We start from the raw sequence: 17,260 nt of genomic DNA on the forward strand, positions 1-17,260 counted from the left end.
CAGTGGCTTGGAAGGCAAAATCGAGTGAAATGAGGAGGAAACAATTACCAAAAGAAGTAATCAAACCAGAAAAGTCAGCATTTTTAACCTTTCATGCTGTTTTATTTTTAAACCACAACCCCAAAAAGGCAGTCTCCATTGTGCACGCATGTTTGATTGCATCAAGAGAATTCGGTGACCCGGAGACTTCAAATTTGAATGAAAGACAAAGTTTGTTTTAGATCCGAGTCAAGCTGTCACGCCCCGATACAAGTCCCAATTGTTTTAGGTCTGAGTCGAGTTATGTGCAATGTACAAACCAAAAACAGAAGTTCAAGTCCAGAAAACTGAGACATTCTCGTCCTACATAAGTATTACCATTCAGATCTAATACAAGCATAAGAGTCCCTGTTTCATTGCACAGGACATTGTTGATAACGGAAATGTTTCTCAATTAAAAATATGTTTTATGAGAGAATACAGAGGGCTTCCCAAAAGTTCTGTCACCGGTTTGTCATGAGCAAATGGTCTGGGCTCGAGGGGATCACAAAATGTCATGTATACTGTCTCATAATTTGTCAACATGACTGGTAAATATCAAGTTCCTCACACTATTTGTTTTGTTTCAGAAATCTGATATAATGGCATCGGATACCAAGGACGTAGACGTGTCCGACAGGTTGGTGCAGAGCGCACTTACCTCTGAACTGTCTAGCCTGGGTCTAATTTATCGACCCGACTATCAACTGCCGAGCCAGGGCGTTGCATCACAAAGTGTGCTGTTCCTCAGGTAGATGTCCGATCTGCTTGTGTTACCTGGTGGACGTTAAGGATCCCCCAATGTGTTTATTTAAAGAGCAGGCGAGTTACCTGTGGCACCCTGAAGAAATTCCAAAATTCCTGCCCAATTCACCTTCAGTAGGCCTCGTCAGCACGTTTGTGAAAGATGGATTTGTGGCAAAACTTCTCCAACAGGCAGTCCGCACAAGAAGGTTGGGATAATTTGAGGAGTACGAGGAACGTAGCCCGTGGCAGAAAGCTTCAGGAAAGAAGACTTCCAGACTTTTGATAATTTGTGGTACAGAGGAGATAATGGCAACAAAAAAGGAATCCATTGAGGTTGGAGGAAGACTGGAAGGATGCTTCAGAAAGAAACGCCTCTGCTCTAGGATCAAAGAGTTGGTTTGACCATCGGTTGAAGTGCATTGAAGAGGATGGATGGCGTGAAGAGTTGATGTGACACAAATTAATTTTCTCAATGATACTGTCCATTACATAGACGAGGTGCCAGAAACGTTTGGAGTGGATCAAATTAAAAGGAAATAAAAAGAACCAAGAAATGTCGAAAACAAATTGCATAAGGAATGCAACGAAGTGCTCCTTACAAAGTTGTACATCAGGATAATGCAATTATAGTGAATAACGAGGTGTATAAGAATGATTCTGAAGCTCCAATGCCTTTGGAACGATCAAAACTATGTTTTGAGTTGCTTTATGACGCATTTAAAAATGGAGGAATGAGCTCGTCTATAATGGAGGCTGAAATGTAGGTCTGGGTGATTTGCTGCTTCGTCTGGCTAATGTGGTGCCTCGGCCCCCACTATGACAACGTGTTTCCAGAAACCTGATTGGATTGTCCGAATAAGGAAATGTCCGAATCTGTAAACAAGGCAAATGCTTGCTGCCGGCTGTTTTCCTTTGAATGTCATCCTTTTCCAGCCTTACGCATTTCATGGCCAAGGACACAGGTCCGCATTTACGTAATAGCGAATTTAATTTCTATTAATTCAATGCAGGTCGCACAATGGCCTAGTGGGATAGATTAGGGGTGTGCTTGTTCACCTCTGAGGGTACCCTAGTGTTGAGTCTCGGCCCAGCTATGAGCTGTCATTGTGGTGTTTCACAGGCAGGACGAGCCTTCATTGTGCGTGCCGTCTCTCCGATGGACTTTAGGCTTGGTGTCTCATCTCCCAGCACTGGTCGTTGATGGACGTTAGAGATCCCACCGTGTTTTTCACGAAACGTGGGCTAGGTATCACCAGCACCCTGAACTATAAATACAAATTCTTTCCCTGACTTCTGAAGGCATCGGCAAACCAACCAGCGTAACCCTTGTCCAAGAACTGCTCTGGCACCACCGAAACTCTGTTAAGAGCACGCGACCTTTGATTGGTCTATTGAAGGGTTGCACATCACGTATCCTTTCAAGGCAAACTACATCGACATTTCAATAAATGAGAATTGCTGATATCTGATCGCGACTGAATATTTCACATTTTGTTCTTATTGATTTTTAATTCACCATTAAACATCAAATAGTGCGTTTCGCGTTAAGGGGCATCATCATCGTTCTCTACATACTGTCTTGTTACGGGAAACGTACCAGTTGGGTCCCACATTGGCGTTAAGGGGCATCATCATCGTTCTCTACATACTGTCTTGTTACGGGAAACGTACCAGTTGGGTCCCACATTGGCGTTAAGGGGCATCATCATCGTTCTCTACATACTGTCTTGTTATGGGAAACGTACCAGTTGGGTCCCACATTGGCGTTAAGGGGCATCATCATCGTTCTCTACATACTGTCTTGTTACGGGAAACGTACCAGTTGGGTCCCACATTGGCGTTAAGGGGCATCATCATCATTCTCTACATACTGTCCTGTTACCGGAAACGTACCAGTAGGGACCCACATTGGCATTAAGGGGCATCATCATCGTTCTCTACATACTGTCTTGTTACGGGAAACGTACCAGTTGGGTCCCACATTGGCATTAAGGGGCATCATCATCGTTCTCTACATACTGTCTTGTTATGGGAAACGTACCAGTTGGGTCCCACATTGGCGTTAAGGGGCATCATCATCGTTCTCTACATACTGTCCTGTTACCTGAAACGTACCAGTTGGGTCCCACATTGGCGTTAAGGGGCATCATCATCGTTCTCTACATACTGTCCTGTTACCGGAAACGTACCAGTTGGGTCCCACATTGGCGTTAAGGGGCATCATCATCGTTCTCTACATACTGTCCTGTTACCGGAAACGTACCAGTTGGGTCCCACATTGGCGTTAAGGGGCATCATCATCGTTCTCTACATACTGTCCTGTTACCGGAAACGTACCAGTTGGGTCCCACATTGGCGTTAAGGGGCATCATCATCATTCTCTACATACTGTCCTGTTACCGGAAACGTACCAGTTGGGTCCCACATTGGCGTTAAGGGGCATCATCATCATTCTCTACATACTGTCCTGTTACCGGAAACGTACCAGTCGGGTCCCACATTGGCATTAAGGGGCATCATCATCGTTCTCTACATACTGTCTTGTTACGGGAAACGTACCAGTTGGGTCCCACATTGGCATTAAGGGGCATCATCATCGTTCTCTACATACTGTCTTGTTATGGGAAACGTACCAGTTGGGTCCCACATTGGCGTTAAGGGGCATCATCATCGTTCTCTACATACTGTCCTGTTACCGGAAACGTACCAGTTGGGTCCCACATTGGCGTTAAGGGGCATCATCATCGTTCTCTACATACTGTCCTGTTACCGGAAACGTACCAGTTGGGTCCCACATTGGCATTAAGGGGCATCATCATCATTCTCTACATACTGTCCTGTTACCGGAAACGTACCAGTAGGGACCCACATTGGCATTAAGGGGCATCATCATCGTTCTCTACATACTGTCTTGTTACGGGAAACGTACCAGTTGGGTCCCACATTGGCATTAAGGGGCATCATCATCGTTCTCTACATACTGTCTTGTTATGGGAAACGTACCAGTAGGGACCCACATTGGCGTTAAGGGGCATCATCATCATTCTCTACATACTGTCCTGTTACCGGAAACGTACCAGTCGGGTCCCACATTGGCATTAAGGGGCATCATCATCGTTCTCTACATACTGTCTTGTTACGGGAAACGTACCAGTAGGGTCCCACATTGGCGTTAAGGGGCATCATCATCGTTCTCTACATACTGTCTTGTTACGGGAAACGTACCAATAGGGTGCCACATTGGATTAAATGATCTATTCTACATATATATGTATAAATGCGGGTGTGTTCCGTGGGTATGCGGGTGTCTTCTTATACCTCAGGGAGATGGATGCCCCTGCCTTGCATAACCCCAGGTCACCTGTGGGCAGGTTGTAGTACCTGTCAGCCCACCTTACCAGGGTAGTGGTCCGCAGCCATGCGGTTTAAATGGCAAATGGCTCTTCACATATGGTGGATGAGTGTCCAGTTGACTCCAACAGCACGGGCAGAAGAGGGTGAATTCTCCAACAGCCAGCAGAGAGACGGAGAGGAGTTGCGACCCCCCGTCTATACCACACACTTACCCGTGTGTACCAGCCATAGAAAGGCAATATGATGGCAATGGCATCATTGCCCGAGGAGACTAGACATCATCATCATACATAATATGTATGATACATATATATTATATATGTATATATGCAAGTACAGTCAGTATTTTGGATGTGCGCAGGGGCATCGTTCTGGATCTTGACCCCAATATTCCAATAACTGCCCCGTCATGCATGGTACAAGTGGAACAAGTGTAAATGTAGCATTTTTGCTGTGGTTTGTGTTTTGAACAAACTTTACGGCAGAATGAATCAAACTTGTGTCAACACCTTACATTATTGAGCTGCATGTATGGAAGGATGTTGAGGTCAGAGCGCGCTGCTGTAGATGGGGTTTGATATCTGTGTCGTCTCTGAATAGCTTCTCCGGAGGAAGCACCAGGTCTTCTGACAGCTGCTGTTTGAGAGCGGCCAAAAGCACACCTGAATATGCAAGCGAGTTTGTGAAGTTTAGAGATTTCTTTTTAATGAACATTTTTGACGTCGTCTCAAAAATGGTGACAATTTTCGGCAAGGAGACCGATATACCATTACAATGTTTTACACCGTTCTGTTTGACAACCCATTGCACAGGTTTGAAGGATATTGCAAGGACGCAAATTATTTATTGATAGTCCCGTGGAATGCAACACATTGTATACCGTAAAAAGAAAACTATGCTGGATGCATGTCGTACATCGTGTAAAGTGCTCTAGAATTGGGTGTGGGCCTCACAGTCATCGTGACGACATGAGCAGCACTCGGCCTGAAGTACATGCTTCTGAGTACCAAAGTTAGCAGCTAACATCCTTTGGTCAATCCAGGCCACCCAGCTGCGGTGTATTTCTGTCGTTTCTTGTCTATTCCTGTACTTGTGTCAACTGCCCCTTGGAAGGATGACAGGCTGAGTCAACCCCCCTGGCGTCAATTCAGCGATCGACCGGGATTCAAACCCAGGATCCCAGGATCCCAAGCCGGCACCCTAACCGCTAAGCCAACACCTAAGTGAAAAATCACTTAGGAATTGAATAATGATTGTATCCTGATTTGGATTCGGTTCTTCACCAAAATCGAATCATTTCGTCCTTGTCACACACCCAACATCTCCACCAAATTTCGTCCGAATCTGTGAACAACCTTTTGAGATATTCTTCTCCCAGACAAATAAACAGACAGACGGACAGGGTCCACCTTCGATGGGGGAGGTAATGACGCGTATGTTGAGTCAAACGTTCTCCTTTTTCTGAGGTTCTTTATTTACATGTTGTTTCAGGGAGATTTGTTTGCACGTTTTTTTTCCATCTGGTATCAGTTTGATCTTAAAATGGTATGGTTAATAAGAAAGCTAATATCATTGTTCCCACACAGCACCACAATGGTGACCCTGGAGATGATGACTCCGGGGGCCATGTATCCGCTGGACCTCTGGACAGTGGAACATGGACATGACGTGCACATTGACTTCCTGCTTCCTACAGGCATCATTGTGGGCATGAAGGTGTCCTGTGAATCGACGATTGCCCAAATAAAAATGGTGAGATTCCTGTTTTCATCAACCCCTCCTCATTTGTTCATCGCCATTCTTCATGCCTTTCGCTCATTACTTTTCCCAAACTTACATTTCCACCTGGCTATTTGCTCACCTTTTGCTAGTTTCTCTAAACCTCCATTTTGACCATCAGATGACCATGTGGTCTATACATTGTTAATTAGTGAACGAGGGCGGCACTCGGGAGAGTGCATACCTCTGCCATGCTGAACAGTTTGTTTTGTATCCGACTGATAGGCCGGATCTCGATCCTCACCTTAACCAAAACCAAATCAATTTGTCCGTGTCACACACCCAACCTATCCACCAAGTTTTGTCTGAATCCATCTATAACCTTCTGAGATATCCTGCTCATAAACAAACAGACAGACAGACAGGGGTGAAAACATAACCTCTGTCCTTCTTTGGCGGTGGAGGTATCAATTTTCATTTGGTGTGTCTGCTTATATTGGCTGAGTTTGGCCACAAAGTCATGTGATCGGATTTGCAATCTCTGTAGGGTGCACAAGGGCCGGAATTGAGTGGCACAGGCCTTGCGTAACACCAGATTAATGGGGATTAGCTGCTTGAAGTGGCTTCTGAACTAAACAAAAACCTCATGAACACACAAACGCATGGAGGATATCAGTGCTAGCTGGGAACATTTACCATTGGAAACGGATCTGCGATGATGAAATAAATAAATAAATAAACAACAGTTATTTAACGAAAGGTGAATAATAGGCTAATGTGTGCAGAAAACAAAGCATTTTCTGAGATTTTAGTCATTTGTCATTTTAGTCATTTTAGACTTTTAGTCATCTGAGATTTTAGAAAATTTACCATTGGAAACTGATCTGCGATGATGAAATAAATAAATAAATAAATAAACAACAGTTATTTAACGAAAGATGAATAAATAGGCTAATGTGTGCAGAAAACAAAGCATTTTCTGAGATTTTAGTCATTTGTCATTTTAGTCATTTTAGACTTTTAGTCATCTGAGATTTTAGAAAATTTACCATTGGAAACTGATCTGCGATGATGAAATAAATAAATAAATAAATAAACAACAGTTATTTAACGAAAGGTGAATAATAGGCTAATGTGTGCAGAAAACAAAGCATTTTCTGAGATTTTAGTCATTTGTCATTTTAGTCATTTTAGACTTTGTCATCTGATATTTTAGAAAATTTACCATTGGAAACTGATCTGCGATGATTAAATAAATAAATAAATAAATAAACAACAGTTATTTAATGAAAGGTGAATAATAGGCTAATGTGTGCAGAAAACAAAGCATTTTCTGAGATTTTAGTCATTTGTCATTTTAGTCATTTTAGACTTTGTCATCTGATATTTTAGAAAATTTACCATTGGAAACTGATCTGTGATGATTAAATAAATAAATAAATAAATAAAAACTTATTTAACGAAAGATGAATAAATAGGCTAATGTGTGCAGAAAACAAAGCATTTTCTGAGATTTTAGTCATTTGTCATTTTAGTCATTTTAGACTTTTAGTCATCTGAGATTTTAGAAAATTTACCATTGGAAACTGATCTGCGATGATGAAATAAATAAATAAATAAATAAACAACAGTTATTTAACGAAAGGTGAATAATAGGCTAATGTGTGCAGAAAACAAAGCATTTTCTGAGATTTTAGTCATTTGTCATTTTAGTCATTTTAGACTTTGTCATCTGATATTTTAGAAAATTTACCATTGGAAACTGATCTGCGATGATTAAATAAATAAATAAATAAATAAATAAAAACTTATTTAACGAAAGGTGAATAATAGGCTAATGTGTGCAGAAAACAAAGCATTTTCTGAGATTTTAGTCATTTGTCATTTTAGTCATTTTAGACTTTTAGTCATCTGAGATTTTAGAAAATTTACCATTGGAAACTGATCTGCGATGGTTAAAAAAAAAGAAGAAAAAAAAAGAAGTTATTTAACGAAAGGTGAATAATAGGCTAATGTGTGCAGAAAACAAAGCATTTTCTGAGATTTTAGTCATTTGTCATTTTAGTCATTTTAGACTTTTAGTCATCTGAGTTTTTAGAAAATTTACCATTGGAAACTGATCTGCGAAGATTAAATAAATAAATAAATAAAAAAAAAACGTTATTTAACGACAGGTGAATAATAGGTTAATGTGTGCAGAAAACAAAGCATTTTCTGAGATTTTAGTCAACTTGGTGTTGTATGTACATGGAGGAACAAGTCTTTGCTGGGAAAACATTTCTCAGTCATATTGCAGGAGTGTCCTGATACTTTGTTGAGACATCATTTAAAAAATAAATAAATAATTAAAGTGAACAGAGAGCCTGCATTTTGGAAGTTGGCTTGGAATGTGTTAGCTTTGCCAAAGTCGTCATCCTCTTCTTCTTTTACTGGCAATTCTTGACGATTTAATGCTTGGTTGGCCTGTCCACCCACGTGGCGGGAAAACGGGGTTTTGTGTGTGTGAGTCTTTTGGATTACCGGTAGGTTTGTGCTGGGTGTCGCCTGTCCCTTTGTTTGTATTTTGGGTCCATCTCCATCATATGGCTTTGCTATTCCTCCGGTCTCCTCATGATGCTCTGAGGTTTGGTCCAGGTTTTTTTTTTACTCCTGAACCCTGAATTCTTTCCATGATGGTAATGTTGTAACGGTGTGCTTTAATAATAAAGAACCATTACACCAGTTCATGCCAGGAGGATGGTATTTCTTTGAGAGACACTCAATGTTGTAAGAATTAAACACTCGATGAATCACCTGTCCATGACGGGTATATCCGTTGATCATTTAATATTTATATGACACTTTTCGATCAAAGTTCAACCAAGGTCAGGCCAAAAAGACACTGTAGGACAAATTGAATCAGGTTGAAGTGAAATTGGAATGCTTGGCTCTCATTGGTCGGTCATGTCCTCCACCATCTCAAAAACTCTGTCTTTATATTGTGAATGAGGTGCAACTAGGGGGGTGTGAAATTTTTACTCTTTGATGCCCTGTGTGAAGAGGTATCATGGCTTTCTTACTAACACTTTTGCATTAGTGGTTTGTGAGCACATTTTTTAATGATATTTGGAGTTTGCACTGCGCTCTATTAGTAGGTCTGTCATCATCAGCCTGTTCTCAGTACACTGCAGGACAAAGTCTCTTTTGCACTGACGATGGGTTAATGCCTGAAACGTCAGGTTTTCCTCTCGTCAACCCGGCAGATCGACACTGGCCTTCACCGGCAAGATTAGTTATTCATTCTGCAGGATAAAGGCCTCACTCAGTTCACATTTTGGGTTATCTGCATACTCACCAAACTTGCCGAATATGAGTCGGTGAGAAACTTTGGGCGAGAAATTGTAATTTGTTGAGGGTGCCGGCGACAACTCGCCTCTTCTTCCTGAAAGACGCATTGGGGTCTTTAACGGCCATCAACAACAAGTGCTGGCAGATCGGTCACCTGTGAAAGGTCCTTCCGACGGATGGCACACACATCTCATACCTCCAAGTCTAAGCCATACCCACGGCCAGGACGATCTGTTCCAGGTGACATAAAAATTAGGTCATCGAAGGTTTAGGAACAACATGCGAGAGGATTTCAAGTTTGTGTAATGTTTGACACGTCAAACTTGTTTCAGGGAACAGATTAGAGACAGCAGTGCACATTGAACAGCTTTATCCCATTACCCTTTGACCCCTGGGCCAGAGAGGTATGCCAAAGAAAAGTAATTGTTTATTTTATTTTGAAAATAAATAAATAAATAAATCTGCAGCCTGGTCTTGCTTGGGGGTTTCTAATCTCTTAAATTGAAATCTGGATTTTTCGGAAACCGAGTTGTTTTTTGATGTACCGTAACCGGTGCTGCCGGAGCAGTTTCTTGGCAATGGTTATAATAGGTAGTTTGTCATTGGCTTCCCAGCCTTGTTTGCCCATGCTCTATCATTCTAAAATGCTGATAGTCAAGTTAGAAAGCATTGCGTGCCATTCTTAAGAAAGTCGTTGGTATGACTCGGAAGACGACTTATCAAAAGTAAATAGATCCGTATCTTTCACGACATGCAGATTAGTTTGAGAATACAATCGGTATATACAGGGAGCCGTCTGAACCTCCACTTAAAGGAATTCCTCTTGGGAATATCAACATTCCTGGCATCCCGCTGGAATCCGTTTGGATCCCACGATAAGTCCCCTCCCGTCCGTGCCATCATAATTCCGATGTTAGGGATCACAGAGCTTGCTCTGGTCGGTTCATAAGAAATGCTACTAAACCGGATTAAGTTGAGTATTCTGTGATTTGTTTTGCGATCTTGGTACTTTGACTTCTTGAGCATCCATGGGAAGAGACTTTGATCGGCCTGCATTGCAAGAAACATTCCTGGCTGGAAAGATTCCTTGCCTCTCGACCTTTGTTTTAAAAAAAGAATATTGATTTGCCGTTGTTTAAGAAATAGGATTTGGACACCTGCTGATGATGCTGAAACAATGCGAATGGGAGGAAATGACTTTACAAGGAAAACCTGCTTGTTATGTTTTTTTTGGATGGGAGATGGGGCCCCAATCTTTTTCACCAGGAGAGACCCATCTTATTGGGATCTCTTAACCAAATCAGGATCATTTTGTGGGTAAATGACTTGTAACAGGTGTTGGTCTCTTTCTGTGTTTGACAGCTGGTGTTGTTGCACTTTTTCCTTCAGCAGTGGGTGAACTTCCTGATACCATTGGACCAAAAGGAATTGGCTCTGAAATTTTTTGGAACAGGAAAGGCCTCTCTCACTCCCCTAACCCCACCTTAATCCCCCATCCCCACCTTAATCCCCCATCCCCACCTTAATCCCCCATCCTCCATGTAAGGTCTCTATGTAGTTAAATTGCAGTTCATGCTATGAGCATCAAAAAGGTGTTATGAACAAAATTTCTGAAAGTATTCTAGGTGCTGTGACGTCTGACACAGAGAATGGTGCACAGGTAGCGCACATACCTTTGAGCCGTCTCATCTGGGTTTGAATTTCGACTCGATTATAAACTGTCGGATTGATTCTTCAGAAGGTGCAGTTTTTGATGCAAGGGTATTGCATCACAAAGTACACCGTTCCGAGGATGAATGATAACCAGGTTATCCTGTTGTTTGCTCCCATTATCTGGTGGCGCGGTAAGGATCCCGCGGTGTCTTTTGTGAAGAGTAGGCGAGATCTCTGGCACCCTGAAAAAAAAATACGGATTCTTGCACACATCAGCTCTAATCGACATGGGGCCTGGTCAATCTGTTCATGAAAGACTTCGCCCTCGGCCGACCCCACAATAATTTGGGAATAATTGTAGCTGTTTAGAAGTAGTCATAGAGAAACTTCTGTATGGACCATACACCTCATGGACGCAGCAGAAAGAAAACTTATAAGGAATCTTCTGCAAACACAAAGGGAAACCACTGGCTTGTCAAAACAACGAGAATTCGGCAAAGTACTGTAAACATTTTTTTAAAATCGAGGAAAACAACTTCATCTGCCTATAATGAGAGATGGGTGTTAATATCCACACGCGCTGATAGTCATCCTACTATTAATTTGCCTTTGGTCACTGGCTTTGACACCAATACACCTTTTTATTATGGACCCTATGCATCAAAAAAGGTACATGTATCGTATTTCGAACAAACTTTTTCAAATGTGGCACCTCACCGTCATCCGAGCATTTAACTTGCATCAGATATGTCAATAAATGTGAATTGTTTCTCTCGGCTTGCTGGCTCGGTGACAGAAGACTGCATTTGCATTTTTGCCGTCTCCATGCCTACCTGGTATAGAATCTCGCACGGTCATGAGCAAATTGCTAGTGCCTATAAAATAATATTAAAGGTGTGTGTGTGTGTGTGTGTGTGTGTGTGTGTGTGTGTGTGTGTGTGTGTGTGTGTGTGTCCATCTGTCTGCCCGTTTATGGTGTGTGTGTGTGTGTGTGTGTGTGTGTGTGTGTGTGTGTGTGTGTGTGTGTGTGTGTGTGTGTGTGTGTCCATCTGTCTGTCCGTTTATGGTATGTGTGTGTGTGTGTCCATGCTGTGTGATCTTTGTGTGTCCGTTGTGTCTGCGTATGCTGTGTATCTATATATATATATATATGTGTGTGTGTTCTTGTATTTTCTTACCTGTATGTTGTATTTACCTATATCTAAGTTAGCAAGCTGGTGATTTAACATTTCAGGGCCAAGAGGGAGTGGATAAACATTTGTTGCTTTTGTGTTTTCATTACAAGGCCGACAGCTGTATCCATCGTGGTTCGTTATCCTTGTCAATGCTTATTAAGCTACAAATATTTTTTCCAAACGGCCCAAGTCTTGCTGACGATGATTTTATAAATATTAACTGGGAAAGTCCGCTTTCACATGGATGATGAATCGCTTTGCTTGTTGTTTTTTTTTTTTGCTGTGCACTTGTTTGTTAATTTCACTTTAACTGTTTTTATTTTTGTTTTGTTTTTATTTTTTTAATATAAGATCGAGGCTTGTGTAAGAGCTAACATTGATCCCCAAAAAAACAAACTGACACATAAAACATATGATAAAGGGAGCGGGAGAACAAGATGGAGAGCAAGGACATCGGGAGTTCTGTGGGAGGGAGAGGGCTTGGGGGGAGGAGGCATGGGAAAGGGGGTGGGGGTGGGAGAGGTAAAAAACACATGGACACAGCTAGGACTTCTAGACCCTCGGAGTTAGCTTCATCGCGGGAGATTCCAATGATTCTGAAAGCTTTGGTTTCAACAGCGTGAAGCCGAGCAATCATTGTTCACATATTGCAATCATTTTAATTCTGTGTAATGATCTGATCAGTTTATAGTATGGATATACCACATGTGGGGGGCCTTATGCTTTTGATTTGGTTACGCTCCTAGAAGTATCCGTGATCCTGGCCTTGCCAATAGACATTCTGTTGATCCTATCCACTACATAATGAAGGAGGTGGAGAGTTGTACATTTTGCTTATGTGAAGGACTGATTGCTTTCTATGTGCTCGGCTCCATAAGACGTCATCATTTTTGCTTGTGTAATAGGTGTAGACGCCCACTCGATGCCTTCCTGTACCCTATCCCACAGGTGGAAGTGCAGCATTGATGTGAATGTAAAGGGGGATGTCTTGTAACTTGCCTTGCCATTGTGCCTTCACATGCTGCAGCTCCTTTGGAACGAAGCGAAGAGTTACCCCATGTACAATCTGCTGGGGGAGCCGGAGACCTACGCGTTTGTGTGTGTGAACACGGCGGCAGAGCAAGAGGAGATCGAGGAGGAACACAGGAGGCTGTGCGATGTGCGACTCTTTTTGCCTGTACTGCGGCTTATGCTTCGAGCCGGGGATCGTGCGGAGAAGCTGCAGAGTGCCAGCATCTCCGTCCTCATTGGAAAAGGTAGCCATGCACCTGCCTTGCACACACTCGATGCACAGGCCTTATCACAAGTCGTTTTTCGATCTGTCTAAAGTAATGGGCTTGGTGTGGAATGGTTTGATTTTGGTGTAGGGAATTGTGTAAGGAACACATCTTTAAAAACCCACTGGATCAGTCTATCGGCATAGCTATAAGGATAAGAATTGTGGACCATTCCAGGCCATACTACGCCCAATAGGGGGCAGCATCCCACTGCACTATTATGCTGTGGTGTCCCTGCTAGTTTTTGTTGCAGTGGATGCAGTTTAGCGCCAGAAAACCCAGTTTTGGATTTTTTTCAACTTTTTTTATGTGGCCATGAGATGTATTAATAGCAGGGTGGAAGTTTTACATGTGTAATAAATAGAGAAGTTTCGTACTGCGTTATGCTGTATTGCACCAAATATTCCCGTATTTCTGTGTTTGTTCCCATTTCCACTTCCAATTTCCATCCCCATTGAGGGAGTTTGTGCATTGCGGGTCACAATTACATGCACTGGTTGATCTGCATATTTATTTGCTTATGTTCTGTGTATTTGAGCTATCTCTGAAGCAGGCTTGTCATGAAGGGAAATTTGCAAGGGAAAGGGGGTGGGGAGCTATGGAGTTGAAGGGATTTTCAGGAGGTCATGCAGGGCATAATGTTGGCATGCAGGGCATAATGTTGGCATACAGGACAGCCGGCTCTTCTGGCCGTTGCTTATAAAGCACAAATAAATAGTGCATAAACTTTTTGTTCAAGTTGACAACCATGAATTGCCAATTGTCCGAGTGGATCAGCAAATCTGTTAATGCGCGATTTGCTGATTTGCTGAATTCAAATGTCTTGCAAACCCTGATTAACTCAATTTTTCTTTGCTGGTCATGTTTACCTTTTCAAAATGGGAAGGTAGAATTGTGTGCGTGCGTGTGTGCACGCTTGTGCTCATCCACTTGGCAGCATCGGGGGGCATTCATTGTAAGTTGTGAAATGCTTAAAGTCTTGAATTGATCGTGGACGGTTCACCACTCCATCGCAGGATGCTCAACTGAAGTTTGTAGGAATTTGTAATTGGTTCAAGGTGTCAGAGATAACTCGCCTACTTATCAAAAGACAGCGTGGAATATTTCACGTCCACCAACTAATGTTAGCATACAGGACACCCGGCTTTCCATCTATTTGAGGGACGGCACACTTTGTTGCGATGAAACTCCCTGCCTGCAAAGCAGCAATCTGACAGTTTAGAGTTTAGAGTCGCTCTATGCCCTCGCCCCTTGCCTGTTAACACAAGGGACAGAGACCACACTAGTTTACAACTCGAGTCTGTGGTGGGATTTTTAAAAGTCCTAGCACAAAGAGTAACTCGTCTGAGCATAAAAAAATTAATCCGAACCGGGGCGGAATGAGCAGTTGGCCATTCAGGCACCGACCGAGGGCCCAGGCCATCAAGGGACCTGTGCTCAAAAAATAGATAAATAATAAAAAAACGGTTTACGTTTTCAGAAATAGGAGCGGGAGGGATGTATATTTCAACATGGTATACCAATTAAGGGTTGAAAATCGATTTTGATGCCTGCAAATCCCCAAAAAAATTCAGCAAAGAAATTTATTACTATATGCACAAATAGTTGTTTTACTAAACTTTTATTTCAAAGTCATTCAAAATTTTATCAAGGGGCTCAAAGACCCCTTTTGTCCGAGGGCCCACAATACCATCAGTCCGCCCCTGATCCGAGCATTATCTCTGGGTTTTTGTCTGCATTGTCGGCCTTCTGTGCATGTGGAGAAACCTTAATGTTGGCTCATCCGATCACGGTTTTGAGTATGTAATATGTAGATAGAGCCATAATATGTTTATTCACTGGAAGTATGTGATTGAATCGTTTATAAACACAGGATAACAAATTTAGGAAACCAAAAAGTATTAAAACTATTGCAAGACATGCCAAAGTTTTTACTTTTATGGTATTTATCAATAAATAAGTTGAAAAGAGTAAGGAAATAATATTTTCCTCTGCACACTTGTTGGTTTATTTTTATTAATTTGTTTATTTATTTTCAAATTATGCTCATCATTGTTTTTTTTACAATCTAGAAGCCTATTATTTTTGAGGTCTCAAGGCCAAAGGGTCAAATGTCAAGATCACATTAAATCGTCAATTTCCATCCTATTGAATTGAAATATGAACAGGATTTGCATATTGGGTAACTGAATTGGTTCACCAAAAATCAGAACAATCAATTTAGCAATTGTGACATTTCAATGGTTTCCATGACAACTTTCCACGATAAAATTTCACCCCGTTGTAATTAAATTGGATTTTTTGTGATTTTCTTTTTTGCCAAACCTCAGGAATTTTCCAAGATATCAAATTGAAACTTCCGGAGCTTATTTGTACGCATGTCTACCTTATGTGTCTAAGGTCAAGTCTGCATAAAATCAGCAATTTTCATTTTGTATTTTTTGTTAAACTATTTTTGTTATTTTGAGGATACGGAAGAAGAAGACGAAGACATCTGAATACAAACGGATGCGGATGGGCTTTGCATTTTCAGATGCTTTCTTGTTTCTATTATGTTGATTTGACAGAGTATAAACTTTGAATCTACCTCTGTCACTGTAAATGTCAAACAGGTTCCTTGGTAGGTGTGTTGTCCCTCTGATGGATGTTAAGCTGGGTATTTTGTCTGTGTGCATTAGTGGACGTTAAAGATCTGACGGTGTCCTTCTTAAGAGTAGGCGAGTAGGCGACAAATTCCAAATTCCTACTACCTTCAGTGGAGTCCTGCGTCAGAGTGGCGACCTGTCCGGGATTGTAACCCTTGCCAAATAAACTCTTTTGGCATAACCAATGCTCTGTATAGACATGGTACCTGTAAAAAAAAATAAAAAAAATAGTATATATACCATATATATACTGTATATTATTCTATATTGCAGTGTGGAAGGGAACTGCATATCAATTATCACCAACTGATGCAAACGTCTGGTGAACATTTTATTTCTGCTTTGCTTAATATCTCCACAACCCGCCAATCGGTCATGCAGCTGCTGTGCAACCACATCTTGTCTTGAGACTGACAGCTTCCCCTGAATCTTGTGCGGGAAGTGATGACATCGCCGGCAGCGTCTTTACGGGAAAGTGGTGGCGAGGGTTAGGGTTTTCCCAAAAATGTCATTATGCTTGATCTACAGTTAATACAATTTGACTTTCATTCGTTGAGTGCACACAAGGTCACATGACCTCTCTTGAAAAAAAAAAAATACAAAATGAACTTGACCTATTGACTTATTGATCCCTCTCATTTGACATTTTTGCTCCTCTTGCAGGCCTGCATGACTTTTCTGCACTAAATCATTCGGAGGTGGATGATTTCCGAGCGAGTACCCGAAGGTTTTGCGAGAAAACGCTCGAGGATCGTCAGGAGATGTCATGGCAAGACTGGTTATTTTACAGCCACCCACCTGATCTTGAGCCCACGGAACGTCTGCCAGATGCGTGTAAATCCCTCTTGCCTATTGGTGGGCTCATTGTCAATCTGAGCTTCGACAGCAGTCAGGTACAGGGTTTATGTGCACACCACCCACCGCTTCTTCCCTCAACCTTTTTTTTTTCTGTTTCCTTTACTTCCGGCCGACCAATTATCACTGCATCGAAGCCTTGAAGTCCTAGGCCACATATCTCCCTCCCATCTGACCCCAATAGCCTTTTGATCCTTGCTTTTCCTACAGAGCCCTACGCAAACTGCCCACATCCACCCAGACTCAAACATCAATTGAAAATGTTCATGTCTTTTCTTTCTGCTTCTTACTTCTATTTTTTAATTCAATATTGAGGCTCGTGAAAAAGCGAGGTGACAAAGGGTAAACAGGCAATGAACCGCCAGTGGGGTCACATTTGTATAACAATTATATTCATTTACTCCTCGGTCATCGCCAGTGCCGGTTATTGCTCTCATAAATACACCGTCTGCACTGTAGATACATTTTATATAACTTGCCTTTGTATAGT

General features: G+C 41.9%; 1 protein-coding gene across 2 annotated transcripts in view; it reads left to right on the forward strand.

The window, feature by feature from the left end:
* The window catches only part of PIK3CD (phosphatidylinositol-4,5-bisphosphate 3-kinase catalytic subunit delta), a 196,784-nt gene that overhangs the window by 50,013 nt on the left and 129,511 nt on the right, over positions 1-17,260 (forward strand). For both annotated transcript variants that reach the window (XM_068112234.2, XM_078775658.1), the window contains exons 2-4: positions 5,706-5,871; positions 13,021-13,249; positions 16,579-16,808. In XM_068112234.2, coding sequence (XP_067968335.1) covers positions 5,713-5,871; positions 13,021-13,249; positions 16,579-16,808 — 618 coding nt within the window. In that variant the 5' untranslated portion in view covers positions 5,706-5,712. The remainder of the gene's footprint in view (positions 1-5,705; positions 5,872-13,020; positions 13,250-16,578; positions 16,809-17,260) is intronic.

Source organism: Myxine glutinosa, chromosome 4 (assembly GCF_964187855.1).
Source record: "Myxine glutinosa chromosome 4, kmMyxGlut1.1, whole genome shotgun sequence".
NCBI lineage: Eukaryota > Metazoa > Chordata > Myxini > Myxiniformes > Myxinidae > Myxine > Myxine glutinosa.